Here is a 13,076-nt window from a genome sequence, read left to right as displayed (position 1 = left end):
GTCACTCTGGATGTTGGAGATATCTGTTGTATGGTGAACTTGGGCTTCATCAAGGTTTATATGTGAGTAAATCTGGCTTTGATAATAACCAGTGCTTCCCCAGCCACTGACCTCACCGCACGTCACTGTAGCTAGTTAGCAAAGTGGTGCTGAGTTAGTGGAGCTATTTGTGAAATCTGGTGACGTCCCTGGCCTACATATTGTAACATTGTAATATTGTTGTATTGTAGTGTTGTTCATTTTATATTGTACATTTGTAATAATATCATAATATATTGTACGATGTATTGTTTTATTTTTGCAGGCTGTTGTTACATTTTGTTGTGATGTAATTGTTTTAATCCTGTTTGGACCTGAAGAAGTTAGTTTAGCTTGGCAGTAGCTAATGGGCATCTTAATAAATACAAATGTACTAGCAGCCTATCCTAGTCTGGTCATATCGACGTATACTGTCACACTCACACACACCAGTACTGCTGCTGCTACTGCTGCCACTGACCTGGTTCTCCCACTCTCCTTTATTTACCATTTTTTAAATAATGTGTGTATCTCTCTCTCTCTCATGCTACTGCTGTCTTTCATTGTCTTTATTTCATTCTCTCTCTTTTCCTTCTGTTATTCTCTTTCTCTTCCTCCTGCTCTTGCTGCCATTTCTCTTTCCATCTCTGTCCTCATTTTGCCTGCCCTTTTTAGATTATCTCTTTCTCTCCGTCTCTCTCTCTTCCACTTTCATTCTTCCAGTATCTCTGACCCCTGTGTTTTCTCTGTCTCATGCCCATCACTCATGCCAGCCTCATCTCCATTCCCATGGCACAGATGCCTGTTTTGTTCTAGCTAGTTGGCTGAACAAAACTTCACAAACACTAACAGATGTATTCTTAACTGAACTCGTTGTCAGTTAGCTAATGACAACATAGACCAAAAAGCTGTGAAAGGGCTTGACTCAGACTGAAATAGGTGCCGGTACTCATTTTGGGTGCCGATACTGTTTATATTTAGGTGCAGGAGCTCCACAATACTTTGAGATAATATTCTATAAGAGGAACAGGAGCTCAAGCAGTAGAACCTTTGAGGTGCTGGTACTCCGCTCCAGTGAGCTCCTGCACAAGCACTGGTGGTGAACGCTATATCGCCAAACAGTCTCACTCCCTGAAAATAATTTCAGACTCCTCTCTTCCAATATCGTAAAGGACAACACAAGGACACTATCCGAGGGTTTTATCTAACAACACTAGTTCATACCAGGTTAATTGAGATGCAGATGCATGTTTCGAGGGTGACACTTTTCCCACTGGGGTTATGCACAGTTGCTATGGAAGCTAATTGAAATGTGACTCCTAGGCCTATAGTAGATTAATCCAGATACTTTGATAGAACTCTCCAATTTCCTTTGATGGGCCGAGACACTAATTTGAGCCACATGAAGTTCGAAGGAAGCTGACTATCTTTCTCTACATGGCATGGTTGTTTGACTGTGGCTCATTGGTAGCCAGGCAGTCATTTCATGGCTTTAAGAGCTATTTAAATAGTTGCCGAGTCGGCTTTTAGGTCAATTTGAAATGACCCCACCATGATAGCTTGTCGTCTCTTATCTTTATGAGCTGGCTGTTGTTTCTGCGTTTAATCTTTTGTATATTGATATTTGCCTTTCTTTTTATCCTTTGTGCTGAGGTGAAGGCAGAGTTGTTATTAAGGCTCTGTTTAATGAATCGTGTAGAGGCTTGCTTTTTGTTTTCATTGGTTTTGCCCAAGATGGAGTCTGTCGTTTGCATGTGGTAGGATAGAGAATAGTTTGTGATGCCTGCCCATTGTGTCACTGGTGGGCACACACACATACACACACCTGCAGGCTGCGTGAGGTGCTGCAGCTGTTGCCCATAGACACATCTGACAATGAATGGCTTATACAGCCCAGCTAACCACAAAGTAAATTATAATTTGTCATCCCAAGCTTTATTGCATCAAGAGGGGATGTCTGTTTATTTGAAAAGGCTCGACTGATCCAGCTAGTGCCTCCTAATAATTTGAGATTGTGCTGGTCTGTTTGATTGGCCATTTGGAATGGTGCACACACACCTTGCCCACACGCCTTGCCCAGAGAGAGATAGAGCGCTCAGCACTTCCATTCTTCTCTCAGTGGGTTGTGGGTAGCCCCTCCATATTGTGCCAGGCCACTGGGTCCTTAGTCAGCAGGCTTTACAGCAAGCTTACATGGCATGAGCCGCTTACCTAGCGTGAACTGCTGAGTGGGGATACAGGAGTGCGCATTGTGTATGGCTAGTGTGTTAACAGTATAGGCCCCTGTAGAGGGAAGTCATAGGACAATATATGGGCACTGCCATTGTTTATGTGGCCAGAGGTGCAAATGAGGTAGCCCTTCTTCACAAGATGGAATCATCCAAAGTCATCCCCAAAATTGTACAAATCTGGAACCTTACATGAGTTTGTTTCTGCTTCATTATCATGTTCTTTTCGCTTCACCGACAGTTTTGGATGCTTGGTATATTGCCCACTGTACACTCGATAGAAGGATGGATTGACATGAACACTTTTCATAACTGTTTGACAGTTCATGACAGCTGACAGAGAGCGTAGCCTAAGTTCAGAGCATTCACTGTCACATGACAGAATAGTGAATGTAATTGTGCCTTCATAGCTTGCCATATCCTGTTTTGGCAAATGTTAGCATAGTCTTTTGTGCAGCCTGTTATGTTTTAATTAGGCCTGTTGAAGAATTCAAAGGCACTCACACTGCCAACATTATACAGCTGGATATCATTCCAGAGCTATGAAAAAGTGCAACACCAGCGAAAGAATTTAAGAAAAACTAGGTTATGAGACTGTGTACATAAAAACTAGAGACCGGACTATACCAGTATTGCGATACTCGTTAGTATCATGGTAAGGAAACAAAACACATAGCGGATTTAATTTCTTTAGGAAAACAGCCCTAATGTTGCATCCAGAGTCATATTTGATTTATTTTCCAAGCTATAGCTCACAATATTTTACATATATGTTTTTAAAGGACCAAAGAGTTGGTGTTTCGTGTTTTCATTTTTGCCATGCAAAAAATATTGCAGTACTGGTATCGTAAAAACCATGATAATGTACGTCAATGTTTACCATTTTGGTGCTGGCTCACTAGCAGGCCACTGAGGCCAGAAGCATTTACTCGCTGACTCTCTACTGCCGTATACATCCTGTCCTACACACCTTTCTTTCCCTCATACTCTTTGTGCGTGTGTACACTTGTTTTCCTACACGATCAGGACCCCAATGTACTAACATTTCACCTTAATGTCATGAAAAGGTAGGAAAACAAAACCTTTTTTGAAAAGTTGACTTTTTTCAGGTCCTGAATTTGTTAAAATGCTATTTTAAGCTTAAGGATTAGGTTTTAGGGTTAGGGGTTATGGAAAACATTTGACACTTCAAAAATTCCTGACATTTCACGAAAACACAGATGTGTGTGTGGCTACATTGAGTCAGTCAGTAGTGTCTTTCTAGTGGAGCCCACACGTATGGCAGGGTTCCAGACTTCTGATAGTCCAATTCTGGCCCACTGACCCTGTGTGTGTGTGTGTGTGTTTTATTGTCTGTGTTGTGTGTGTTGCTGCCATAGGATCTATCATAGGTGTACCATGATACGATAGAGAGCATTGTATTGAATTGTGTCATGATTCACATAAACGCCTTCCACCATGCTTTATGTATGAGAGAGAGTGAGTGAGTGAGTGAGTGAGTGAGTGAGTGAGTGAGTGAGTGAGTGAGTGAGTGAGTGAGTGAGTGAGTTAATGATCCAGCAACTCCCAAAAATGGGAGTTTCAATGAAATTCCTTTGAGACTATATCTTAAAGTAGTAGGGGTTTCTAGCGTGTGTGTGTGTCGTGTCTGTGTGCGCAATCCCGACTAGGTGAAAAATCTGTCTGTGCCCTTGAGCAAGGCACTTAACCCTAATTGCTCTGGATAAGAGCGTATGCTAGAAAACAAAAATGGTAAATTCAACATTAAATGTTCATATTTGGTAGACTCAACATACACAAACTATTTTTGCGCCTTCAACACAAACATGATCCGTCGTCATGGATCCATATTAAAGTGTTTATGTGTGTGTCCCAGGTGTGTGCCTCCCGCCCCACGCCCCACCACGGCCCTCACCTGTGTGTTGCGGTGCTTCCCCTGCGAACCGTCCTGGGCTGGAAGCCCTTTCTTGCACCGCCCCCCCACCCCACCCAGCAACAGCAACGCCGTTGCCCCTGCAACTACCACCGTCTCCCAGGCAACTATCATCATGACGCGCTCCAAGACCTTCCAGGCCTACCTGCCCAACTGCCACCGCACCTACAGCTGCATCCACTGTCGAGCACACCTGGCCAACCATGACGAGCTCATCTCCAAGGTAGGCTTTTTCTGCAAGGACAAAAAAAGTTGAAATACAACTGTGAATAGGGAAGCTATGTCATGTGTATGAAGCTTCATGTCGTGTATGAAGCTATAGGCCAGTGGTAGTTATACTCCATATTTTCACGGCTGTAAATCCTACTGATGGCACACTGCCTAGCATCTACTGCAGGGCCTCAGTGTGTTTGTGTCTGTACGGTTGCAACCGAGAGTAGATTCTGCCTCAACGTGATTGCTTCCATTTGCTCCTTTGCTTGCCATAACATCAGATGTTCATCGTGTTGCACCAGGATGACCAGGGTTCACTTTATTCCACCAGTTGTTTCCAATTGTGAGTATGAGGGCACAGAAACTGTGGGTCATAAACACAGTATATAGCCCTGACTTAATTAACCCACATGGCGGGATCAAGGGATAGCCCTTAGTCCATTTAGCTTTGTGTGCAACTATGAGAGAAATGAAGAAGGCAAAAGAAACCATGAAAGAGAGGGACGAGAGAGATCAGCATACTGTCCCCTCCTGGAACTCTCTAGACTAGAGCATCCTGGATAATATCCCTGACTACAAAGCTCCCTAATATCACACACACACACGCACACACACACACGGCCTCTCCCGGCTTTTCATAGACACTAGTGGGCTTTTAGTGTAAGCCAGCAGCACATCAAATCAGATTGACTGGATTCACTCTGCAAACACACAGTTTCCATGGAAGCAGCATGTTTGTGTCAGACTAAAATAAAGAGGGCAATGATAGCATACAGTTGAAGTCGGAAGTTTACATATACCTTAGCCAAATACATTTAAACTCAGTTTTTCACAATTCCTGACATTTAATCCTAGCATGACGTCCCTGTCCTAGGTCAGTTAGGATCACCACTTTATTTTAAGAATGTGAAATGTCAGAATAATTGTAGAGAGAATGATTTATTTAAGCTTTTATTTCTTCCATCACATTCCTAGTGGGTCAGAAGTTTACACACACTCATTTAGTATATGGTAGCATTGCCTTTAAATTGTTTAACTTGGGTCAAATGTTTTGTGTAGCCTTCCACAAGCTTCCCACAATAAGTTGGGTGAATATTGGCCCATTCCTCCTGACAGAGCTGGTGTAACTGAGTCAGGTTTGTAGGCCTCCTTGCTCACACACACCTTTTCAGTTCTGCCCACACATTTTTCTATATGATTGAGGTCAGGGTTTTGTGATGGCCACTCCAATACCTTGGCTGATTTCTTTTGATTTTCCCATGATGTCCAGCAAAGAGGCACTGAGTGTGAAGGTTGGCCTTGAAATGCATCCACAGGTACACATCCAATTGACTCAAATTATGTCAATTAGCCTATCATGAGCTTCTAAAGCCATGACATCATTTTCTGGAATTTTTCAAACTGTTTAAAGGCACAGTCAACCTGGTGTATGTAAACTTCTGACCCACTGGAATTGTGATACAGTGAGTTAAAGGTTAAATAATCTGTAAACAATTGTTGGAAAAATTACTTGTGTCATGCACAAAGTAGAGGTCCTAACTGACTTGCCAAAACTATAGTTTGTTAACAATACATTTGTGGAGTGGTTGAAAAAATAGTTTTAATGACTCCAACCTAAGTGTATGTAAACCTCCGACTTCAACTGTATGTGTGGATGGATGATTTTGTGTATGTGTATGTGAGAATCAAAGAGAAAGAGAGTGAGGGAAAGAAAGAAGGAAGGAATGAGAGTTAGTGTGTGTATGTAGGAGGAAAAGTGTGTTTGCGTGTGTGCGTGTTAAAGAGCCACTGAACAAGCCTATTGGCACACGTGTTTTTCTGTTGCTCATTACAAAATATATATTTTAGTCTTGGAAGTGTGTTTCCTGACCAATTCCACATTTGGTTAATGATGTTTGTCCCCCATAAGACACTGTAGATGCGGAAGCCTATTTCACTTCCTCAAAATCCCCAGAATGAATCTAAGATAACTCATGAAATCTGTAATTAATTTTCGATGTTTTTGCCGAAGATGTTTTTGTTGCGCAATTTTACATCTAACTAAGGTGTTTGGTGCAACGTGTTGTCTTATGTAATGAAAGTTGGAGCTGCTGGGCAGGTCTGTCTCACTGTCTGTGCTATTGGGGGCCCTTCAGGGGTGCGTGCTTAGTCTCCTCCTGTACTCCCTGTTCACCCACGACTGCGTGGCCAAGCACGACTCCAACACCATCATTAAGTTTGATGACGACACAACAGTGGTAGGCCTGATCACCGACAACGATGAGACAGCCTATAGGGAGGAGGTCAGAGACCCGGCAGTGTGGTGCCAGGACAACAACCTCTCCCTCAATGTGAGCAAGATAAAGGAGCTGATCGTGGACTACAGGAAAAGGAGGGCTATCGATGCCACAGGCCCTTTTCACATGGATTTGTTACTTTTTAAAGGCAGCTGCTTTTTAAACCATAGAGGTTTGTCTGCAGTATATTAGATAGCCACTTCTCAGCTCCACTCTCTCATCATAACCTCTGTCCCAGCAGGTATTAAAGACACCACTAGGTCTCATTCAGGGGTCAACACACTTCCTTTGTCTGGGCTCTAGCCTCTAGCCCTGTCCTGATTGGCTAGTGTTCAGTTTCTGGTGTGGAGTACAGCCATCTGTCCCTTTGACTATGACTGTGATGTGGCAGTTGCCCAGTGCAGACCTGTTCTGTGTACATCACCCTCATGAATGACACCTGGTGGCTACAAAGCTTCCCACATGTCACAGTGCGAGCACACTACCCTCAGGAAAAGCAGCCAGTCATAAAGCCTCCTCCCTCAAGTCTGTTTTCATTATGGCCATGTTGTAGGGCAGAGCTCTGGCTCATCCAGTCAAAAGGAGGCTTGTAATTTTATGTGCCTCCTGGGAGTTCCCTTGTAGTTGTAGAAAATACACACAAAAGCTTGAGTTGATAAAGGTTAAAGGTACAGTACCAGTCAAAAGTTTGGACACAGAAACTCATTCCAGGGTTTTTCTTAATTTTGACTATTTTCTACATAGTGAAGACATCAAACTATGAAATAACACGTATGGAATCATGTTGTAACCAAATAAGTGTTAAACAAATCAAAATATATTTAATATTCAGATTCTTCAAAGTAGCCACCCTTTGCCTTGATGAAAGCTTTGCACACTCTTGGCATTCTCTCAACCAGCTTCATGAGGTAGTTACCTGGAATGCATTTCAATTAACAGGTGTGCCTTGTTAAAAGTTCATTTGTGGAAGAACAGCTCAAATCAAATCAAATTGTATTGGTCACATACACATGGTTAGCAGATGTTAATGCGAGTTTAGCAAAATGCTTGTGTTTCTAGTTCTGACAGTGCAGTAATATCTAACAAGTAATCTAACAATTCCACAGCAACTACCTAATACACACAAATCTAAAGGGATGGAATAAGAATATGTCAGTCATATAATTATATGGATGAGCGATGACCGAGCATCATAGGCAAGATGCAATAGATGGTATAAAATACAGTATATACATATGAGATGAGTAATGTAAGATATGTAAACATTATTAAAGTGGCATTATTTAAAGTGACTACTGATCCATTTAATAAAGTGGCTAATGATTCGAGTCTGTATGTAGGCAGCAGCTTCTCTGTGTTAGTGATGGCTGTTTAACAGTCTGATGGCCTTGAGATAGAAGCTGTTTTTCAGTCTCTCGGTCCCTGCTTTGATGCACCTGTACTGACCTCTCCTTCTGGATGATAGCGGGGTGAACAGGCAGTGGCTCGGGTGGTTGTTGTCCTTGATGATCTTTTTGGCCAACCTGTGACATCGGGTCCTGGAGGTAGTTTGCCCCCAGTGATGCGTTGTGCAGACCTCACCCCCCTCTGGAGAGCCTTGCGGTTGAGGACCGTGCAGTTGGTGTACCAGGCGGTGATACAGCCTGACAGGATGCTCTCAATTGTGCATCTGTAAACATTTGTGAGAGTTTTGGGTGACAAGCCAAATTTCTTCAGCCTGCTGAAGTTGAAGATGCGCTGTTGCACCTTCTTCACCACACTGTCTGTGTGGGTGGACCATTTAAGTTTGTCTCTAATGTGTACGTCGAGGAACTTAAAACCTTTCACTTTTTCCACTGCTGTCCCGTCAATGTGGATAGGGGGGTTCTCCCTCTGCTTTTTCCTGAAGTCCACGATCATCTCCTTTGTTTTGTTGACATTGATTGAGAGGTTATTTTCCTGGCACCACTCTGCCAGGGCCCTCACCTCCTCCCTGTAGGCTGTCTGGTCGTTGTTGGTGATCAAGCCCACTACTGTTGTGTCATCTGCAAACTTTATGATTGAGTTGCCACCCTAGACCCACTTCAGTTTGCACACCGCCCCAACAGGTCCACAGACGTGAACCGCCACCCTGTGCAACTGGGTCCTGGACTTCCTGACGGGCAGCCCCCAGGTGGTGAAGGTAGGAAACAACACCTCCACTACGCTGATCTTCAACACAGGGGCCCCACAAGGGTGCGTGCTCAGCTCTCTCCTGTACTCCCTGTTCCCCCAAGAACGCGTGGCCACGCAAGCCTCTAACTCAATCATCAATTTTGCAGATGACACAACATTGGTAGGCCTGATTACCAACAACAACGAGACAACCTAAAAGGAGGAGGTGAGGGCCCTGGCAGAGTGGTGCCAGGAAAATAACCTCTCCCTCAATGTCAACAAAATTAAGGAGCTGATCGTGGACTTCAGGAGACAGCAGAGGGAGCACACCCGCATCCACATCGAAGAGGCCGCAGTAGAGAAGCTGAAAAGCTTCAAGTTCCTCTGCGTACACATCACTGACAATGTGAAATGGTCCACCCACACAGACAGCGTGGTGAACAGACCCTAAGACCCTCACAAACTTTTACAGATGCACCACTGAGCGCATCCTGTCGGGCTGTATCACCGCCTGGTATGGCAACTGCACCGTCCGCAAACGCAGGGCTCTCCAGAGGGTGGTGCGGACAGCCCAACGCATCACCGGGAGCACACTGCCTGCCGTTCAGGACATTACAGCACCCGGTGTCACAGGAAGGCCAAGAAGATCGTCAAGGACTTCAGCCACCCGAGCCATGGCCTGTTCACCCCGCTATCATCCAGAAGGCGAGGTCATTACAAGTGCATCAAAGCTGGGACCGAAAAACTGCTTAGATCGCAAGGCCATCAGACTATTAAATAGCCATCACTAGCAGGCCTCCACCCAGTACCCTGCCCTGAACTTAGTCACTGTCACTAGTCGGCTACCACCCGGTTACTCATCCCTGCACCTTAGAGGTTGCTGCCCTATGTACATACTATGGCTTGGGGGTAGAAGCTGTTGAGGAGCCTTTTGGTCCTAGACGTGGTGCTCTACTTGCCGTGCGGTAGCAGAGATAACAGTATATGACTGGAGTCTTTCACATTTTTTGGGACCTTTGTCTAACACCGCCTAGTATATAAGGTCCTGGATGTCAGGAAGCTTGGCCCCAGTGATGTACTGGGCCACATGCACTACCCTCTGTAGTGCCTTATGGTCAGATGCCCAAGTATGCCCACTGTATAACTTTTTGAGGATCTGAGGACCCGTGACAAATCTTTTCAGTCTCATGGGGGGGGGGGGGGGGGGGGGGGGAATGTGTTGTCGTGCCCTCTTCACAACTGTCTTGGTGTGTTTGGACCATGATAGTTCGTTGGTGATGTGGACACCAAGGAACTTAACTCTCAACCCCCTCCACTTCAGCCCATCAATATTAATAGGGGCCTGTTCAGCCCTCCTTTTCCTGTAGTCCATGATCAGCTCCTTTGTCTTTCTCACATTGAGGGAGAGGTTTGTTGTCCTGGCACCACACTGCCAGGTCTCTGACCTCCTCCCTATTGGCGGCCTCATCATTATCAGTGATCAGGCCTACCAATGTTGTGTCGTCAGCAAACTTAATGATGGTGTTGGAGTCGTGCTTGGCCACACAGTCATGGGTGAAAATGGAGTACAGGACGGGACTAAGCAAGCACCCCTGAGGGGCCCCAGTGTTGAGGATCAGTGTGGCAGATGTGTTGCTGCCTACCCTTATCACCTGGGGGCAGCCCATCAGGATCCAGTTGCAGAGGGAGGTGTTTAGTCCCAGGGTCCTTAGCTTAGTGATGAGCTTTGTGGGCATTATGGTGTTGAATGCTGAGCTGTGGTCAATGAATGGCATTCTCACATAGGTGTTCCTTTTGTCCAGGTGGGAAAGGGCAGTGTGGAGTGTGATTGAGATTGTGTCATCTGTGGATCTGTTATGCAAATTGGAGTGGGTCTAGGGCTTCCGGCATTATGGTGTTGATGTGAGCCATGACCAGCCTTTCAATGCACTTCATGGCTACTGACGTGAGTGCTATGGGGTGGTAATAATTTAGGCAGGTTACCTTCACTTTCTTGGGCACAGGGACTATGTTGGTCTGTTTGAAACATGTAGGTATTACAGACTCGGTCAAGGAGAGGTTGAAAATGTCAGTGACGACACTTGCCAGTTGGACTGCGCATGCTTTGAGTGCATGTCCTGGTAATCCATCTGGCCCCTCGGCTTTGTGAATGTTGACCTGATTAAAGGTTGGCTACGGCTCTCATGCATGCTGCAGTGTTGTTTGACTTGAAGCGAGCATAAAAGGCATTTAGCTCGTCTGGTAAGGCTCTCGTTACTGGGCAGCTTGTGGCTGGGTTTCCCTTTGTAGTCCGTAATATTTTTCAAGCCCTGCCACATCCGACGAGCATCAGAGCTGGTGTAGTAGGATTCAATCTTAGTCCTGTATCGACGTTTTGCCTGTTTGATGGTTCATCTGAGGGCATAGCGGAATTTCTTATAAGCGTCCGGATTAGTGAAAAGCGACAACTCAAGCCTTCGGTGCGGTTGTTGCCTGTAATCCAGGGCTTCTGGTTGGAAAATGTACGTACGGTCAATGTGGGGGTGATGTCATCAATGCACTTATTGATGAATCCGGTGACTGAGGGGGTATACTCCTCAATGCAATTGGATGAATCCCTGAACATATTCCAGTCTGTGCCAGCTAAACAGTCCTGTAGCGTAGCATCTGCGTCATCTGACCACCAAGCCTGAATCAGGAGGATAGAATTATGGTCAGATTTGACAAATGGAGGACGAGAGAGAGCTTTGTATGCGTCTCTGTGTGTTGAGTAAAGGTGATCTTGATCTTGTTTTTCCTCTGGTTGCACATATCACATGCTGGTAGAAAATATGTAAAACGGATTTAAGTTTGCCTGCATTAAAGTCCCTGGTAACTAGGAGCGCCGCTTCTGGACGAGCATTTTCTTGTTTACTTATGGCCTTATACAGCTCGTTGAGTGCGGTCTTAGTGCCAGCGTCAGTTTGTTATGGTAAATAGACGGCTACGAATAATATAGATGAGAACTCTCTTGGTAGAAAGTGTGGGCTACAGCTTATCATGAGGTATTCTACCTCAGGCGAGCAATGCCTCGAGACTTCTTTAATATTAGACATTGCGCACCAGTAGTTATTGACAAATGCACACACCCCCCTGCCCCTTGTCTTACCAGATGTAGCTGCTTGGGTATGATGCTACAAGCTTGGCACACTTGTATTTGGGGAGTTTCTCCCATTATTCTCTGCAGATCCTCTCAATCTCTGTCAGGTTGGATGGGGAGCTTCTCTGCACAGCTATTTTCAGGTCTCTCCAGAGATGTTCGATCGGGTTCAAGTCCGGGCTCTGGCTAGGCTACTCAAGGACATTCTGAGACTTGTCCCTAAGCGACTCCTGTGTTGTCTTGGCTGTGTGCTTAGGGTCGTTGTCCTGTTGGAAGGTGAACCTTCTCCCCAGCCTGAGGTCCTGGAGTGGGTTTTCATCAAGGATCTCTCTGTACTTTTCTCCAGTCATCTTTCCCTCGATCCTGACTAGTCTCCCAGTCCCTGCTGCTGAAAAACATCCCCACAGCATGATGCTTCCACCACCATGCTCCACCGTAGGGATGGGATTGGCTAGGTGATGAGCGGTGCCTGGTTTCCTCCAGGCCTGACACTTGGCATTCAGGCCAAAGAGATCAATCTTGGCTTCATCAGACCAGAGAATCTTGTTTCTCATGGTCGGAGAGTCCTTTAAGTGCCTTTTGGCAAACTCCAAGCGGGCTGTCGTGCCTTTTACTGAGGAGTGGCTTCCGTCTGGCCACTACCATAAAGGCCTGATTGGTGGAGAGCTGCAGAGATGGTTGCCCTTCTGGAAGATTCTCCCATCTCCACAGAGTATCTCTGGAGTTCTGTCAGAGTGACAATCGCGTTCTTGGTCACCTCCCTGAGAAAGGCCGTTCTCCCCGATTGCTCAGTTTGGCAGGGCGGCCAGCTCTAGGAAGAGTCTTGGTGTTTCCAAACTTCTTCCATTTAAGAATGATGGAGGCCACTGTGTTCTTGGGGACCTTCAAGGCTGCAGAAATGTTTTGGTGCCCTTCCCCAGATATGTGCCTCGATGCAAGAGATGCTCGGAGCTCTACGGACAATTCCTTCGACCTCATGGCTTGCTTTTTGCTCTGACGAGCACTGTCAACTGTGGGACCTTATATAGACAGGTGTGTGCCTTTCCATATCATGACCAATCAATTACATTTACCACAGGTGGACTCCAATCAAGTTGTAGAAACATCTCAAGGATGATCAATGGAAACAGGATGCACCTGAGCACAATCGAGTCTCA

General features: G+C 45.4%; 1 protein-coding gene across 1 annotated transcript in view; it reads left to right on the top strand.

Moving 5' to 3' along the window:
• The window catches only part of LOC110537579 (protein yippee-like 1), a 29,996-nt gene that overhangs the window by 13,577 nt on the left and 3,343 nt on the right, over positions 1-13,076 (top strand). The window contains exon 2 of the mRNA XM_036937538.2: positions 4,123-4,402. Coding sequence (XP_036793433.1) covers positions 4,295-4,402 — 108 coding nt within the window. The 5' untranslated portion in view covers positions 4,123-4,294. The remainder of the gene's footprint in view (positions 1-4,122; positions 4,403-13,076) is intronic.

The sequence above is a fragment of the Oncorhynchus mykiss genome, chromosome 12 (assembly GCF_057628025.1).
Source record: "Oncorhynchus mykiss isolate SJ-2025 chromosome 12, ASM5762802v1, whole genome shotgun sequence".
Taxonomy (NCBI): Eukaryota; Metazoa; Chordata; class Actinopteri; order Salmoniformes; family Salmonidae; genus Oncorhynchus; species Oncorhynchus mykiss.
Note: the sequence above shows the minus strand (reverse complement) of the source record. Positions and strands in the feature narration are given on the sequence as shown.